Source organism: Mus caroli, unplaced genomic scaffold, assembly GCF_978045245.1.
Source record: "Mus caroli unplaced genomic scaffold, Mus_caroli_1 scaffold_12, whole genome shotgun sequence".
Lineage (NCBI taxonomy): Eukaryota > Metazoa > Chordata > Mammalia > Rodentia > Muridae > Mus > Mus caroli.
The window spans coordinates 56790147-56804603 of NW_028227267.1; the positions used below are offsets into that span (position 1 = coordinate 56790147).

A 14457-nucleotide genomic window follows, 5' to 3' on the forward strand; every position below is an offset into this window, starting at 1 on the left:
GGCACAGTTTAGGTACCTGGCAAGTCCTAAGGTGTTGCTTCTGGGAGGTTTTGATGGCTTAGACATTATGTCACGCAGCCATTCCTATAACCAGGAAGTTGATGTTACATCTACAGAAGTGTAGCTGGGTGTGTATGAATCTCTGGGTTCAATCCCCTGCACCCATAAACCAAGCCTGGAGATACATGCCTGTCATTCCACCACATGGCAGGTGATCTGTTGCTACGTAGTGAGTTCGAGACCAGCCTGGACTATATAAGACTCCATAAAAAGGAAGGAAGGCAGGCAGGCAGGCAGGTTGGCTGGCTGGTGAGAATGCTCAATAGGTGTAGACGTATGTCATGAAGCCTGACATCTTGGGTTCTAACCCCCAGAACCCTCATGGTGGAAGGAGAGAACCAATTTCCACTACTCCTGACCTCTAATCTGGCCATAGCACTCATGTACATAACACATGTATGAACAATAAACAAACAAACAAATAAATAAAATCCATGTTTCAAAAAAAGGGGGGGATGTAGTGATTTCAGAAAATCACTTCAAGATGAAGGGCTGTTCCCTTCCCCACACTTCCCCCAGGCCTCTATGCTTGCAGCCCAGAAGGGGCACCTGCTGGTTGCCTCTGGATCTCTGTGCGGCTGTAGTTCATTGCCTTAGCCACTGACCAACACAGCTACTGTAGGTTTGCTGTTAGGGTTTCTTTTCTTTTTTATTTTGTTTTTCAGCCAGGGCTTCACCAGGTAGCCTGAGCTAGAACTTGATATGTAGATCAGGTTAGCCTCGAACTTACAGAGATCCACCAGGCTTTGCCTTCCTAGTGCAGGGAATAAAGGCATGTGCCACCATGCCAGGCTGTGCTTTTTAGTGAACATTTGGCGATTCTTGTAAATCTGTGGGCTAAGAGAGCAATCATGTGATACCAACGTTTTTCGATGGCAGATTGTCCTCAGTGTTGACATGTGTCATAGCAGGTTTCATGTTTTAGTTCTTTATTCCTTTTTATCTAAATAGTAGATAGATCAAATCTTGTTTATGCATTTGTGGTCACACTCTAGTGAGGCAGAAGTAAGAGGATGTCGGTAATGTATTCAAATTTGCAATTAAAACAAGCAAAAGTATTGGACTTTTGGAGAGATGCAGAACCAGCAGGGACTTGGAAGAGATGTACTCTGCAATGGCCGCTTCAGGGATGGAGGCGTGCGGAGTCTCACCATCTGCCGCGGCAGGATGGCGACCCAGCAGGCTATTGATGCATCTCAGTGTAAGTTTGAAGGCCTGAGAACTTAACAGAGATGTGAAAGCTGCTGTCAGTCCTGGGTTGATGAGCCAAAGCCACATCAGATATGAGATTAATAGCCCTACTCAATGAGGAGTACGGCATCCCTGGGCTCTCTGTGGAATAGATGGAGTTGGCCTATATCTAGTCATGGTGAGGATGGATCTTTTTACCAGACCCATTGACTTCCGTGCTGACTGGAAACATCCTCACAGAAACACCCAGAAACAATGCTTTATTGACTACCGGCCCCCACCCCCAGCCCAATCAAAAGGACATAGACTGTTAGGCATCACAGATAAGTTGTTCCTGCTCTGCCCTGTCTCATTGCTCATCATGCCTTCCAAAGTATTAAAATCTCATGGTTCTTTCCTCCCAGTTCTGAGCATTGAGCCCAGGCCTCTGAGAATGCTAAGCAAGCCCTTTCACTGCACTCCACCCACAGGCAGGCTCCCTCAGGTTGTTGTGCTCTGTCTCAGGAGAAAGCCCCTCTGCGTAACTCAGGCCGGCCACAAACTCAGTCCTCCTGCCCCAGCTTGCTGCGAGCCGGGATGACTGCTATACACTATCACGTCTACCTTGGATGCGGTTTCTTTTTTTTAAAAGGGAGTTTGATGTGTACCACAGCATGCTTGTGGTGCTCAGAGAACAGCTTGTGGGGAACGGAACCTGGCCGTGCATGCCTGTAACCCCAGCGCCCCAGGCTGAGGCATGAAGACGGCCATACATTTGAGGACAGCCTGGTGTATACATGAAGACTCTGCTCTTCGGTTTCTATCCCAAACCCACCCCACCCCCCACCCCCAAAGAAGGAAAAGGGGAGAAAACAAGAAAAGGGTTGTTTGCAGAAACACGATTAGACATTCAGACTTTGAGTCCTTGTGAAGTGGCCCCTTATTTGTATAGTGGAGTCATTTTCCAACTCAGTCTTTTCAAAAGTTGTTTCCATCCGCTCTGAGCAGCTCGTTCCCCGCTACTCCACACAAAGGCTATCTTTTTAATGGTGGTAGTTTTCCTAGCGTTCTCATGGACTCCTAGGGTCTGACAGGATGGACCTCCAAGAACTTAGCAACACTTCTGGGCGTGATGACACAGGCAAGAGGTGCGTGGGAAGCCAGCCTGGGCTATATAGTGCCAGGCCAGCCTGAGCTACACATGAGACCTTGTCTCAGGGGAGAAAAAAAATAAAAAGCCTTTTAAGATTCTCTTTAAAAGCTGAAATCTGAAGAAAAGTACACGTGTTTGTCAGGGCTCCTCTGGCTTATATCTAGGCCAATGTGCGTCTGCTGAAATGTCATCAAAGAGGATTTGCCTCTTGAAAAGTCCAGGGGCAAGGCCTGTGGTGAGCACCTGTAGTCTCCGAACTTGGGAAGACAAGGCAGGAGGATCATTTGAGTCCATGTGTCCTAGGCTAAGTGCAAAGCACAGGGGGGACCTTATTTCTTAAAACAAACAAACAAACAAACAGTAGGGGAGAAGAATCAAAATCACAGCTGCTTCAGAGCAGAGCCTCATTCCCACCTCTTAGCATTTCCTGGACACTTGCTTACCAAGTAAATGTTTTAATTTGGTGCGTGGAAGCAGTGTAATAATCATAGCGAGATGACAAGCTGTGTCCATAGTCTTTCATTATCTGTTTCATTTTGTGGGACAGGGTCCTTGAACTCCTGATCCTCCTGACACCACACACTCCTTTTTGGAGGGAGAAGGGGAGAATATTCGCTATGCTGCTGAGGCTGGCCGCAAGCTCTTGATTCAGCCTCTGGACTAACAGGGACCACTTTTGACTACTCCAGGCCCAGAGCACTAGACCCAGCTGAGGAAGTAGTTAATTATTCATCCTTGGATTTTTTTTTTTAATTAAGATACTTCTTTACTTTGCAGGCAAACGGACGGAATTAAAAGGTATTTTTAATCATTGAATGGAGTTACTATTTTTTCTTGCCAATCTGGGGGATAGAATTAAAGGCCAATCAAAAGCCATGATCCTTCCCCAGTGTATCCTATTAATGTTAAGAGTAGCAGTAATAAACTTTCTGGTACCTATTATTCATAAACTGTTAACCATTCTTTTTTTCTTTTATTGGGTATTTTATTTATTTACATTTCAAATATTATCCCCTTACTGTTAACCATCCTACATTTATGAGAAACTGATATTTGAATGCTTTGTCTAACTCATGCAAGATCCTCTGCAGTGAATATATAAGATAATCATGTTAATGTGAACCATCGTCGTAGTATTTTGACAGCTCCTTTAATATGGGGCTAGAAAGTCATAATAAAATTTTACTGAAATCCTAAAATGAGAAAAGTCAATTTCTGTATTCTTTTCTAAGGGAAATTCTATCTGCTGGCTAAGAAATGTTCTAGCCTATATATATATATATATATTTTTTTTTTTTTTTTTTTTGGTTTTTCGAGACAGGGTTTCTCTGTGTAGCCCTGGCTGTCCTGGAACTCACTTTGTAGACCAGGCTGGCCTCGAGCTCAGAAATCTGCCTGCCTCTGCCTCCCGAGTGCTGGGATTAAAGGCGTGCGCCACCACGCCCGGCTTAGCATGTATATTTTTGTGGCCAATTTTTTTCTTTCTAAGCGTTTCCTGTGATAAGATCAGAGTGGAGATTCCTTTCTGGCTGGCAGGGTGACAGATGTCCATCTGCCTAAGTCTGCTGTGGTTATCAGACAATATCAGGCAGTTTATTAAGTTTTTTGTTTGTTTGTTTTTGAGAGAGAGAGAGAGAGAGAGAGAGAGAGAGAGAGAGAGAGTAAGTAATTCTGAGTAGCCCAGGTCGGCCTTGTCCTCGCCACTTTCCTGTCTCTACCTGGTGGGTCATGAGTCCTACTTATGTCTCTGCCCTTGCTTTGAACTCTGAAAAACTGTCATTCCTCTGGGATGTTTAGAGTTCTTATTTAATATCCTAGGACATATATGTAAAACTCCCACAAATGCACACCAATGCATGTTGCTCAGGCTGGCTTCAAACATCTTGTTGATCGTGACAGCAGTTACCATCCCATGAGTCTGGAAGCCTCAAGTTCAAAGTCAGTGTGTCAGAATCCAGGCTCTGCAAGGCTGTACTTTCTCCAGCTTCTGGTAGAAGTGACATCTGTCAAACCTTGTTCACGTGTCACTCCTTGTCTGGGAATAGAACTCAGTTGTTAGAACACTGATTACACTGCCTGTGTAATCCCCCAGATTGGGAAGTGGAAGCAGAAATATCAAAGTTCAAGATCACCCTCAGCTAAGGTCAAGACCCTGCGTCCAGGTAGATAAATCAACACCAGTCTCTATTCCATCCACGAATAGCTTGCTTCCTTTGTGTTTATACCCACCTTTTCCTTAGCGTATAAAGTCAGCCATTGGTTTAGAACCCACGCAATCCAGGGTGAGCCCATTAGAAAGCGATCACTCTGCAAAACACACTGGCAGACGCTCAGAGTGGTTAGGAGTCCATCTGTCTGGGGGCAGTTGCCAGCTAACCCTGTGCGCACTTACTGCTCCTGAAGAGATGCTACCATACCAGGTTCTTTTAAGCATTTATTTTTAATCTCCAGTTAATAATTCGTAAAAATGCCTTTCACAGAAACGTTTCAAGGAAGCAGTTTATATTAGTTTGTAGAAGTCTTTCATTTTTGGAGCTGGAAAAAAAGAGATCCTATATAGGAAGAAAATACTGTTCACTGACCAGGAAAGCCACTTTACAAGAGTTCAGAAAAGCAAGAGTTAAAAGGGCAGTCCCCAGAGCGCAAGGTCTGTTTACAAAGGTTTATGACTTGGGTGTGACTTAGTGGTTCAAGCTTCAGGGACTTGGAGACACCTGAGTTGAGCCTGCTGGACTGGACCAGGCAGAGCTCTGCATCGCTGCTTCGTAGGGCCCTGACCACAGCTTTTAAGAGAACTGAACAACTCTGGAACTCATGGATGTGGTCAACTGCCTGTTCTTCCAGTGTGTTTGTGGGCCGCCCCTGCCCATGGCTAAATCTCAGGTAGGTTCTCTTGCTGGAGTATATGTTTAAAGTTCTAAGAACGGGCCTCTTAATCTATAGTCTTTGCAGTGAACCTGGACAGTATTTTAGAAGCACAAAAACTTTGCTGAAAAAAAAAAGATGTAGTTTAGAATGAGCAGAGAGAGTCCTTGCCTGGCTTGCCTGGGTCCGTCCGTAGCCAGGTCCCCATTGGCTTTGGAAGGGACCTGTCTTTTTGACTGAGGAGCAGCATTTGAATGTGAGCTCCAACTCAGGCTTCTCTGCCGAGTCGCCTAAAATGAGTGTTTCAACTTCACTTGATGTTTTATGATTAGATTTTGAGATCCCTAAGCCATGTTGGTGCCCTTTAGAGGGTACCGCCTCTGGCATCTTCAGGGGAACTGCAAACACTGAAGTCTGGTTACGGTGGATTTTACTCTTGCTGCCTGTATTCAGACAGTGAGTGGCTGGCACAGAGGCCCAGCAGAAACACATGCAGGGCTGCTTTGCCTGTGCCTACCTTGCCCAGCCCTGGTCACTTCCTGGTATATTTCTTATTTTTGGCATCAGTAAGAAAATACAAGCAGCATGTTGCATAAGCACAAAGCAGCTTCTAGCCAATAAAAAAAAAGTGGGTGAGGTCTTTTTTTTTGTTTTTCTTTTTTAAATGTTTGTGAGTAGTTAGACCACCCTATGCCTCTGGTTTTGTTCTGCGCACTTCTATTTTTTCTAGCAAGTTGTCTCTGCTCCATTTTAAGTGACTTTATATAAATAGATTTATGCTTACTGTGTATCTGAGTTGCCTATGTCATTCAAGTTAGTAATTTGCTTCAGTCCCCCATAATAATCCGATTTTCATAAATTATAATAACTTTATGATCTTTCTCTTTTTCCCATGGTGATGTTAGGTAGGATAGAAACATATATATTGCCTCCTGAGTGTGCGCAGTTCACAGAAGAATTCCTCTGGTGGGTGGTGAGGATCTGAAATAGGAGGGAAGGAAGTTGAGTGGGAATGAGTCTTTTACAAGGAATAGGCCGGTAGGAGAGTAACCCAGGAAAACCAGGGTTCTTTCCCCCTCCCCAGCAGTCAGTGTAAGAAAACAGGACTGGGAGGGGGCCTGAGGACCATGGGACTTATCGGGGAGACTATTGCAGCCAGGTCAGAACGAAGAGGCTGATTAGAGTGTCTCTGCATTCCAGTATAGCGAAACGTTCTCGAACAAGCCAGTGGCATAATTAATAACACGAGACTTCTGTTATAGTTTAAAGCTTAGGCCTTTTGCTTGGACAGTCTCCCAGCTACCTCAGCTAACTTACCCTGACTGTCTAGCCTATAGACTGCCATGTGGCTAGCTCTATCCCGTTCTCTGCTCTGCTCCAATACACATCTGTTCTTTTCCATGGCAGCTGTTGAGTCTCCCACTTCTTTCTTTGCCCTGCATCCTTCTCTCTCTGGAAGTTCTGCCCTCTACTTCCTGCCCAAGCTTTTGGCTGTCAGCTCTTTGTTATATCCAGTCAGTAGCGAGGCAACCTCTGCTATGTTATAGATACATTACATCACCTGTTCTAGGTAGATAAGGAAGGCCAAGCACTTGCATATAGAAAACCTGGTGACAGGCCACAGGAATGGCAATATCAGAATCCTGCCAGCACTTTTGAACATACACTGGAGCGCCTTCACGCAGAGCAAGGAAAGGTCACTCCTAGCATTCTAGCTGCTGTGTTAGCACAGGCTTAGTTGGCTGATGAGCTGTATTTATTTATGGGGTTTAGAATTTTAATTTAATACACGTATGCTATATCTGTTTTTCTTTTGAGTTTTGAGTCTCACTGTGTGACTCAGACCGGCCTTAAACTCTGCTATAATCTTAGTGAACACCCAAACATGCCAGACTGGAAATTAAAAAAGCCTTCTTTTTAGGACTCTGTTGTTACTGGCATGAAGTTTCTCTTCCTGGGCCTCCACCATTTAACTTCCTTCTGGCCCAGACTCTCTCCTGGACAGATAGGGCCAGACTGCCTCGGATTACTGTGTCATCCTTTGGCCACCTGCCTTTGACAGCCACCCACACTGCCTGCTCTGCTGCCATCTCTGGCTTCCTGTGTAGGCTTTTTCTGCCTACTCAGCGTATCCCAGCATCCTCCCCCAACCTGTGGCTTCATACCCTGTTTGACTTGTGTTTTTAAAAACATGAATAGAGACAAGCCAGATGGTAGCACTTGCCTGTAATCTCAGCACTTGGAGGTCTGGGGCAGGAAGATTGCCTCAAGACAGACAAACAGACACACACACAGACAGACACACACTATTGGGCTGGGAACTTGAAGTTCAGGCTTGGCTCAGAGTAGCTGTTGTGCCTGATGCTGACAACTACTGCCAGTCTCTGGACCAGCCCAGTCCTTCCTGCGTTCAGATTTTGGGATCTGTGAAGTAGATGGGTACCTATTTTCCAGGCAGGGCAAGCCCTGAGGATGCTCTGTGACTGGCTATCTTTGTAGAGTGATGACTGAGTTTACCTGGTAAGGCCTATCCTGCCTATCTTCCTAACAGGCATTTCAGTCACTTGCCTGAGGTTATTCATCCAACCCCTGGCCCTCACAGGGATGGATATGGAAGTCTGCCCAATTCCAAACTGCATGTTTTCCTGATTGCTTTTGAGACGGTATATGAGCCTGGGTGGGCCTTGTGGCCCACAACTGCTTACACAGGGATGACAGGGAATAGGTTAGAGTTCAGAGCCAGTCTGGGATCCATAGCAAAATTCTGGCCTCCTTCTTCCCACTAAAGATGGAAAACTTATTTGAAGAATTAGAAGTGGTGGGAGTCTAGCTTGGTGGTAACACTTGGTGGAGTGCTTGCTCAGCACACAGAAGGCGTTAGCTTTGATTCCGAGATCTCTATCAAAAAAGTGTTGCCTCTTTTAGAGTCACAGAATCCACTGTCCTCTTGTTTCTGTCTCCCAAGCACTGAGATTGCTGCATGGACCATCGTGCTCAGCTGAGGGTCATAGAATCTGGGATTGTGTAATTTATCCAGTCTGAGAGCCAAGGTTAGCCTTGACTTGTCCAAGCCTACACAGTGCTTGTAGTCTGATAGTTCAGGAACCCTACCTAGCTCAGGCTACTCCCATCAGACTGTGGCTGTGGTGGTGGTGGTGGTGAGGGTGTCCTCAAATGTTGAGCCTCTCAGCCCTGGATATAATCTCATTGTACCTTCTAAGTGTCACTAGCGTCCACACTGAAAGAAGATGTAGATCTTGTTACACATTTAACTTATTATATGGTCACTTCTGGCTGCTGTGGCTAACCTCCTGCTCTGAAGCATATTTGGGGAACGCCCACCTTAGTCGTATATTCATTTTTATTATTGTAGACCTGCTGGCATTCTTAACGTCTCACTGTAACTCGTCTTGGTTCCCCAAAGATCTCTGAAACTGCAGAGTTAAATTCAGTCTGGAGTAAAGTTCGGCTCATTTAATCCACGGTTGGTTGTGTCCTCGCTGTCTGTAGCTCTGCAGAGTGGGAGGGGACAGCAGGCATCTGCTCCGTTGTCACACCTGCCTGGATCTCTGAGCTCACTCCGCCTATTCATTTGTAAAGGTCACGGTGACTGAGGATGACTGGCCACAGGGCTCAGCCCTGGAGGAGGAGCAGAATGAGGCACCCCGAATCTCCAGGAGGAGGTGGGGCTCGGGGCGCCGCACCCGGCCACGACCACTGTCTGACTATGGCCAGCTGGCCGGCAGAAGCTTGTCCATTCCTGAAGATGCCATTGCTGCAGACCCTTCAGATGAGGACCACGTGGACAGGATGCACCCAGCAAGTGTGACTACCACCAGCCAGGATCCATGCGCCCCCTCAGGCTCTTGCAGGGGAGGCCGGAGAAGGCGACCTATATCTGTGATTGGAGGGGTCAGCTTCTATGGCAACACCCAGGTAGAGGATGTGGAGAACCTCTTGGTCCAAGTAAGAGCTGGTTTCTTCAACCATGGCCAGCAGAGACGCTCAGCTCCCTGCCTCTGTCCTCCCTGCAGACTAAACTGGACACTGCTTTTCCTTCTGGAGGGGGACATACCTCCTCACCCCTTTTCTTCCTGACTTTGAAACCTGCTTGGATCCACACTAACAGTCCGCTCTCTCATCATCTGCTTTCTCTTCTCCTTTCCTGGACCTCAGCTCACAGCACAGACTTGCCATTAGTCTGAAAAGCCCGAGACCTGAGCCGCCGGGGGACCGTAGCCTGGCTTTATCTGGTTTACTTCCTGAGGGGAATGATTTTCGAAAGGCTTAAGTGGTCCGTTGTTAGAATGCAAACATAGGAACAAAGTAAAGATGAAAGAGAAGGGACTGGGGGTGGGGGGTTGGTGAGGTGGATGTAGCTCAGTGATAGCATTTGTTTTCATGCAGGAAGACCTGTGTTCCTTCCATCCATCCCCCAAAACAAAGCAGAGGACCATGATAGGAGAAGTAATTTCTCTGTCTTCTAAAATCACGTCTGTCCCCAGTGATTAATCACCAACCATTCCTAGAACGGACTCAGACTTGGAACATCCTGGGCGAGCTCTCCACCATAAAGCAACACCACCTTTCCTTGTTCTGCTTTTGGGATACAGGTTTGACCATCAACACCATTGGCCCCCAGCACATCTGGCAAGGATTTCTTAAGTGCCTCGGGAGCACTTTAAGGTTATGGAATATTCATGGAAAGGCTCTATCTTGGTGAAAGTCAAACTTCTTTGCTTATCTGTGCCAGCTAACACATGAGCATACTCATACGGTCACGGAATAGTTTATATAATAACTTATATGCTCAGTTTCATATTGAAAACCTGCGAGGTGCTTTCTTAAATTACCTGTAAAACTCTCTGGGGCGGGGGGTGGGGGGAGAAATTCTATATTGGGCTTGGGCTGTGTGTTAAAGTTTTTCCTGCCAAGCTCAGCACAATGTCCTGCTTGTAGCAAACACTCAAAAACCCTCGCTTAAGTCAGTTGAGTTGAATTCTTCAAGTAAAGTTATAAGGCCAGTGTGGTGGCACACAGCTGTGACCCCCAGCTCTTGGGAGAGGGAAGGGGGGGGGATGAGGAATTCAAGTTTGTTCAGCCAAGGGAGATTATTGTGGGTTATGAGACCATGCCTCAGAGACAAGCAAGAGACACAAGCAAAACTGAAGTTAAAGATATGACAAGGTCTTTAAGATCCTTTTGTTTTCAGGTGCTCCACTTGTTGGGAAATATTTCTAACTAAACTAAAGCAAACTGTAATGTATCTAAATGCAAGACACAGTTGAGGGAGGGATAGTCAGAGATACTTAGAACACACTTTGTTTCGGATCGTCAAAATAGTATTGTGCCCCAGACATGGTGCTTGCGCCTATAATTCTAGAATTCAGGATGCTGAGGCAGAGAACTTGTGGGATTGAGGCCAGCCTGGTCTACAAAGTGAGACCCTAGTATACACCCTAAAAAGCACAGGAGGGGAGACAGCTCATTAGTAGGGGAGACAGTTCTTATTCCTCTTATAGAACACCCAAGTGAGGCAGCTCACATCCACTTTTAACTGCAGTACAAGGGGATCAGACACCCTCTTTGGGCCTCTGCAGGTACCCACTCATATGTCTGTCTGTCTCTGTCTCTCTCTCTCTCCCTCTCTCTCATGCACCCACACTATGTAAAATAAAAAACAATTTTAGTGAATTATTTATTTTTAACTTTATGAGCATTGGTGTTTTGCTTGCATGTATGCCAGTGTGAGGGTGTCAGATCCCCTGGGACTGGAGTTACAAATAGTTGTGAGCTGCCATGTAGGTGCTAGGAATTAAATCCAGGTCCTCTGGTAGAACAGCTAGCACTCTTAATCCTGAGCCATCTCTCCAGCCTCCTAAATAAGTTCTTTTTAAATAAAAGCCGTCACTGGAGATCTGTGACCATGCCTGTGTGCTGTGGTCCTGCCCTTGGATCCTCGGATGCTGCTGTGGTCACCGTGCTTTCCTAACTGTCGCTCACAGCTCTGCTGCTGCCTCAGCCTTCCTCTCCCTCAGAGGCCTCTCTTTCTCTCCCTGTTCCTCACTGGCATGTCTCTCACAAGTAGGAAGAAGTGTGACAGAGCCAGCTTTGAAGCTGCCTGTTGGAACTTTAGAACAGCCTATTGCTACAGAGCTTGGTGCAGCATACAGCTGCTGGCGGGGGTTTGAAGAAGACACTCCACATCTGCCAGTGGCTTCGGGGCGAGAACACAGAACTGTTTTGTGGCTCGCAGGAGCTGAGACTTCCTGGCACCTTCTCACAGCTTCTCACTTCCTTTCACAGCCAGCAGCCAGGCCTCCTGTGCCTGCACACCAAGTTCCACCCTACAAGGCTGTGTCTGCCCGCCTCCGGCCCTTCACCTTCTCTCAGAGCACTCCCATCGGGCTGGACCGAGTGGGGCGGCGACGGCAGATGAAAACATCCAATGGTGAGTCTTGGGGCTTCCTGGAATCTTTTGTCTGGGACCAGGGAGCCTGAGGCACCAAGGGATTCTGCACTTTTCCCATCTTGTGGCCAGGGCAGTGTGGAAGTTATTATCTGGGTTACTCAGGATTTCAAACTCCTGTCAAGTCTGCATGTCTCTTGAGTTGCTGCAGAGCCATGCCAGTGTAAATGATGACCAGGCTAGAGACCTAAAGTTCTGGTGTGGAGGGTATTTTTTGTTTGTTGTTGTTTTGAGGATGCAGGGATGGGGAGCTGAACCTTGCCTGGCTTCTGCCAGCCTCAGGGCTCCCTGGCTGGCCTGTGCAGCCTGTCTCCACCTGCACACTCTATGGTATTCACCCTGCTGCACATGTGCCTTCTTTTGTAAGGACATCAGTCTCAAGTGGGCCCCCTCCCCACCCCAAGGCTCTCATCCTAACTTGCCACCTGCAAAGACCGTGTTTCCATCTAGGTCACAATTAGGGGTCTGAAGCAAGGATGCCACCATCATTTGGGGGTTCAGGTCAATCAAAAGTGCTCTAGCGAATTGTCCCAATGTCTATCATGCCTGCATGTGCTCAGATACCAGCAAGGATCAGAAAAGCATGGAAAACACTAGGTTATGAGGGATGGGGAGGGTCTCTCCTCAGCCTCCACATACAGCCAAGAAGCCTGTCTCATGGTCTATGTGACTTTTTTTTTTAATTTATAAAGAAAAACAGAGACAAACCTCTTAGGGTTCTTTGTTTGAAAACAGTAAAACTAACTGACTGGTTTAAGAAAAAGGATGTTGGGGTGCATTCATTTGGTGGGGTGCTGGCCCAGCACTCACAAAGCCCTGAGCTCAGGCCCTAATGTAAATGGCGCAGAGTGGAACATGCCGGGAGTCTCAGCACTTGGGAGATGGAAGCAGGAAAACCAGAAGTTCAGAGTCCTCAGTTACATTGTGAGTGTGGGGCTAACTTGGGCTACGTGAGACTCTGAATTGAAAGGAAAAAGAAAAGATGGCGTGGTGGTACACGCCTTTAACCCCAGCACTTAGACAGATCTTTGAGTTTATGGCCGGTCTGATCTATAGAGCTAGTTCTAGAACAGCCAGGGCTATACAGAAAAGCCTTATCTAGAAAAACCAGAGAGGGAGAGAAGGAGAGGGAGAAAAAAAGGGGGGGGATGAATTAGGAAGGTATTGGGTGCTCCCATATAAAACATTGATGATAATACGATAGCTCCTGTAGTCACAGAAGGTTGGGCATGGTACCACCAGGAGAAGGGGAAAGGCTAGCCTGCCCTACTCTCCGGTTATACTTGCAAGAGTCAGGATCCCAGGATGGAATCTCCAGCCGCTTGAGCCCAGTGGCCTGTTTGTGGTGTAGGTGGTGGGACAGGGTCAGGGTCTGGGAGTCCGTTTGTGGGCTCCACATCTGTACAGGGGTTTAGTCCCCTGCCATCAGTGTTAGTACAGGAGAAGGGTAGGTCTCGCTCCCTATAGCACCCAGAGGTGACAGAGCTTCTCCATCCCTTAAAGCTCTGTGAGAGGGGGATGATTAGCAGGGAACTGTTTGTTAGAACAGGGGCATCGTCAGGAGAAGACAGAAAGGTGGGGTGCGCTCACGGCCAAACCATGTCCCTCCACACTGCTATACCTATACCATCTACAGAGTTAATCCACTGGAAATAGTGAGAAGCGTTATATCTTCAATGAATATGCCCAGGCTCCTCTCCGTTGAGCATGAACCCAGGGTCTCACATGCTCCGTGTTCCAGCTCCACCCTTTTCATGACCTACACACTAGACTTGAGCAAGTGTGCACATGCTGTTTACACTGTACAAGTTTTGCGAGTCATCTAGAGATGATTGCGAGTATTCGGGAGAATGTATATGTTATGTGCTAAGGCTACAGTAAAGGGGCTTGAGTATCCACAGAGGAGCTTGTTATCCAAAGGACCCTCGGATACAGAGGGGTACTGTACACTCCAGCATTTGAATGGCTTCCTGGTAGGATTCCCTAAGTCACTAGTGCTCGCAAGAAAACGAGGAGGGGCGGGGGACAACAGGAAGGGGCAGGAGTGACCCTGAGTAGTCACCAGAACCTGGGTGATGAGGGAGAGTGAGTGAGGTCCCCTGGAGCAGCAGCAGATGTTCCACCGAAGTTAACAAGGAGATCAGAGTGACTGCGCTCAGGAGACATGGACAGAAGAGGGCACTGTGGTCAGAGGTAGTGGCTAAATGGAAGGCATCTCATTCCTGAGGACCAGGGCTTCTGAGTACGATGTGGACCCATTGCCAATTGGAAAATGGCAGGTTCAGGTTTGTGTTCCAATTAAAAACAATAACGACAGAGTTGGACGTAATAGGACACCCCTTTAATCCCCTAGGAAGGCAGAGGCAGGTAGATCAGAGCTTGGGGACACCCTGGTGTACAGAGCAAGTTCCAGGACAACACAGAGAAATCCTGTCTTGAAAAACAAAAGGAAAGCAAAACCTCTTTGTGTGTGTGTGTGTGTGTGTGTGTGTGTGTGTGTGTGTGTTGAGCGTCTGTGGGCACAAATATGTCATAGGGTGTCTAGGGCGGTGGGTCCTGATTTGTGCTTTGGAAGGGAAGAATGGCCTATGTATGAGGTGATCTGTAATCTCAGGAGGCCAAGTTAGCCAAATTAGCTTGGGCCTCACTGATTTCCAGGTTCGACTGAAAATCCTAAAGATGAATAAAAAAGATTAAAATCAGAGAGAACGAAGGAACAAAGCACATATAGTATCTTGGA

The 14457-nt window shown here is 47.0% G+C and overlaps 1 protein-coding gene across 11 annotated transcripts in view; it reads left to right on the forward strand.

The window, feature by feature from the left end:
- The window catches only part of Spata13 (spermatogenesis associated 13), a 128913-nt gene that overhangs the window by 62922 nt on the left and 51534 nt on the right, over window positions 1–14457 (forward strand). For 9 of the 11 annotated variants that reach the window (XM_021182580.2, XM_085828709.1, XM_029469026.2 and 6 more), the window contains 2 exons: window positions 8849–9214; window positions 11555–11699. In XM_021182580.2, the coding sequence (XP_021038239.1) occupies window positions 8849–9214; window positions 11555–11699 (511 nt within the window). Of the gene's footprint in view, window positions 1–5024; window positions 5267–8848; window positions 9215–11554; window positions 11700–14457 lie in introns of those variants that run through there. The other 2 variants (XM_085828710.1, XM_021182581.3) reach the window with 2 other exon arrangements.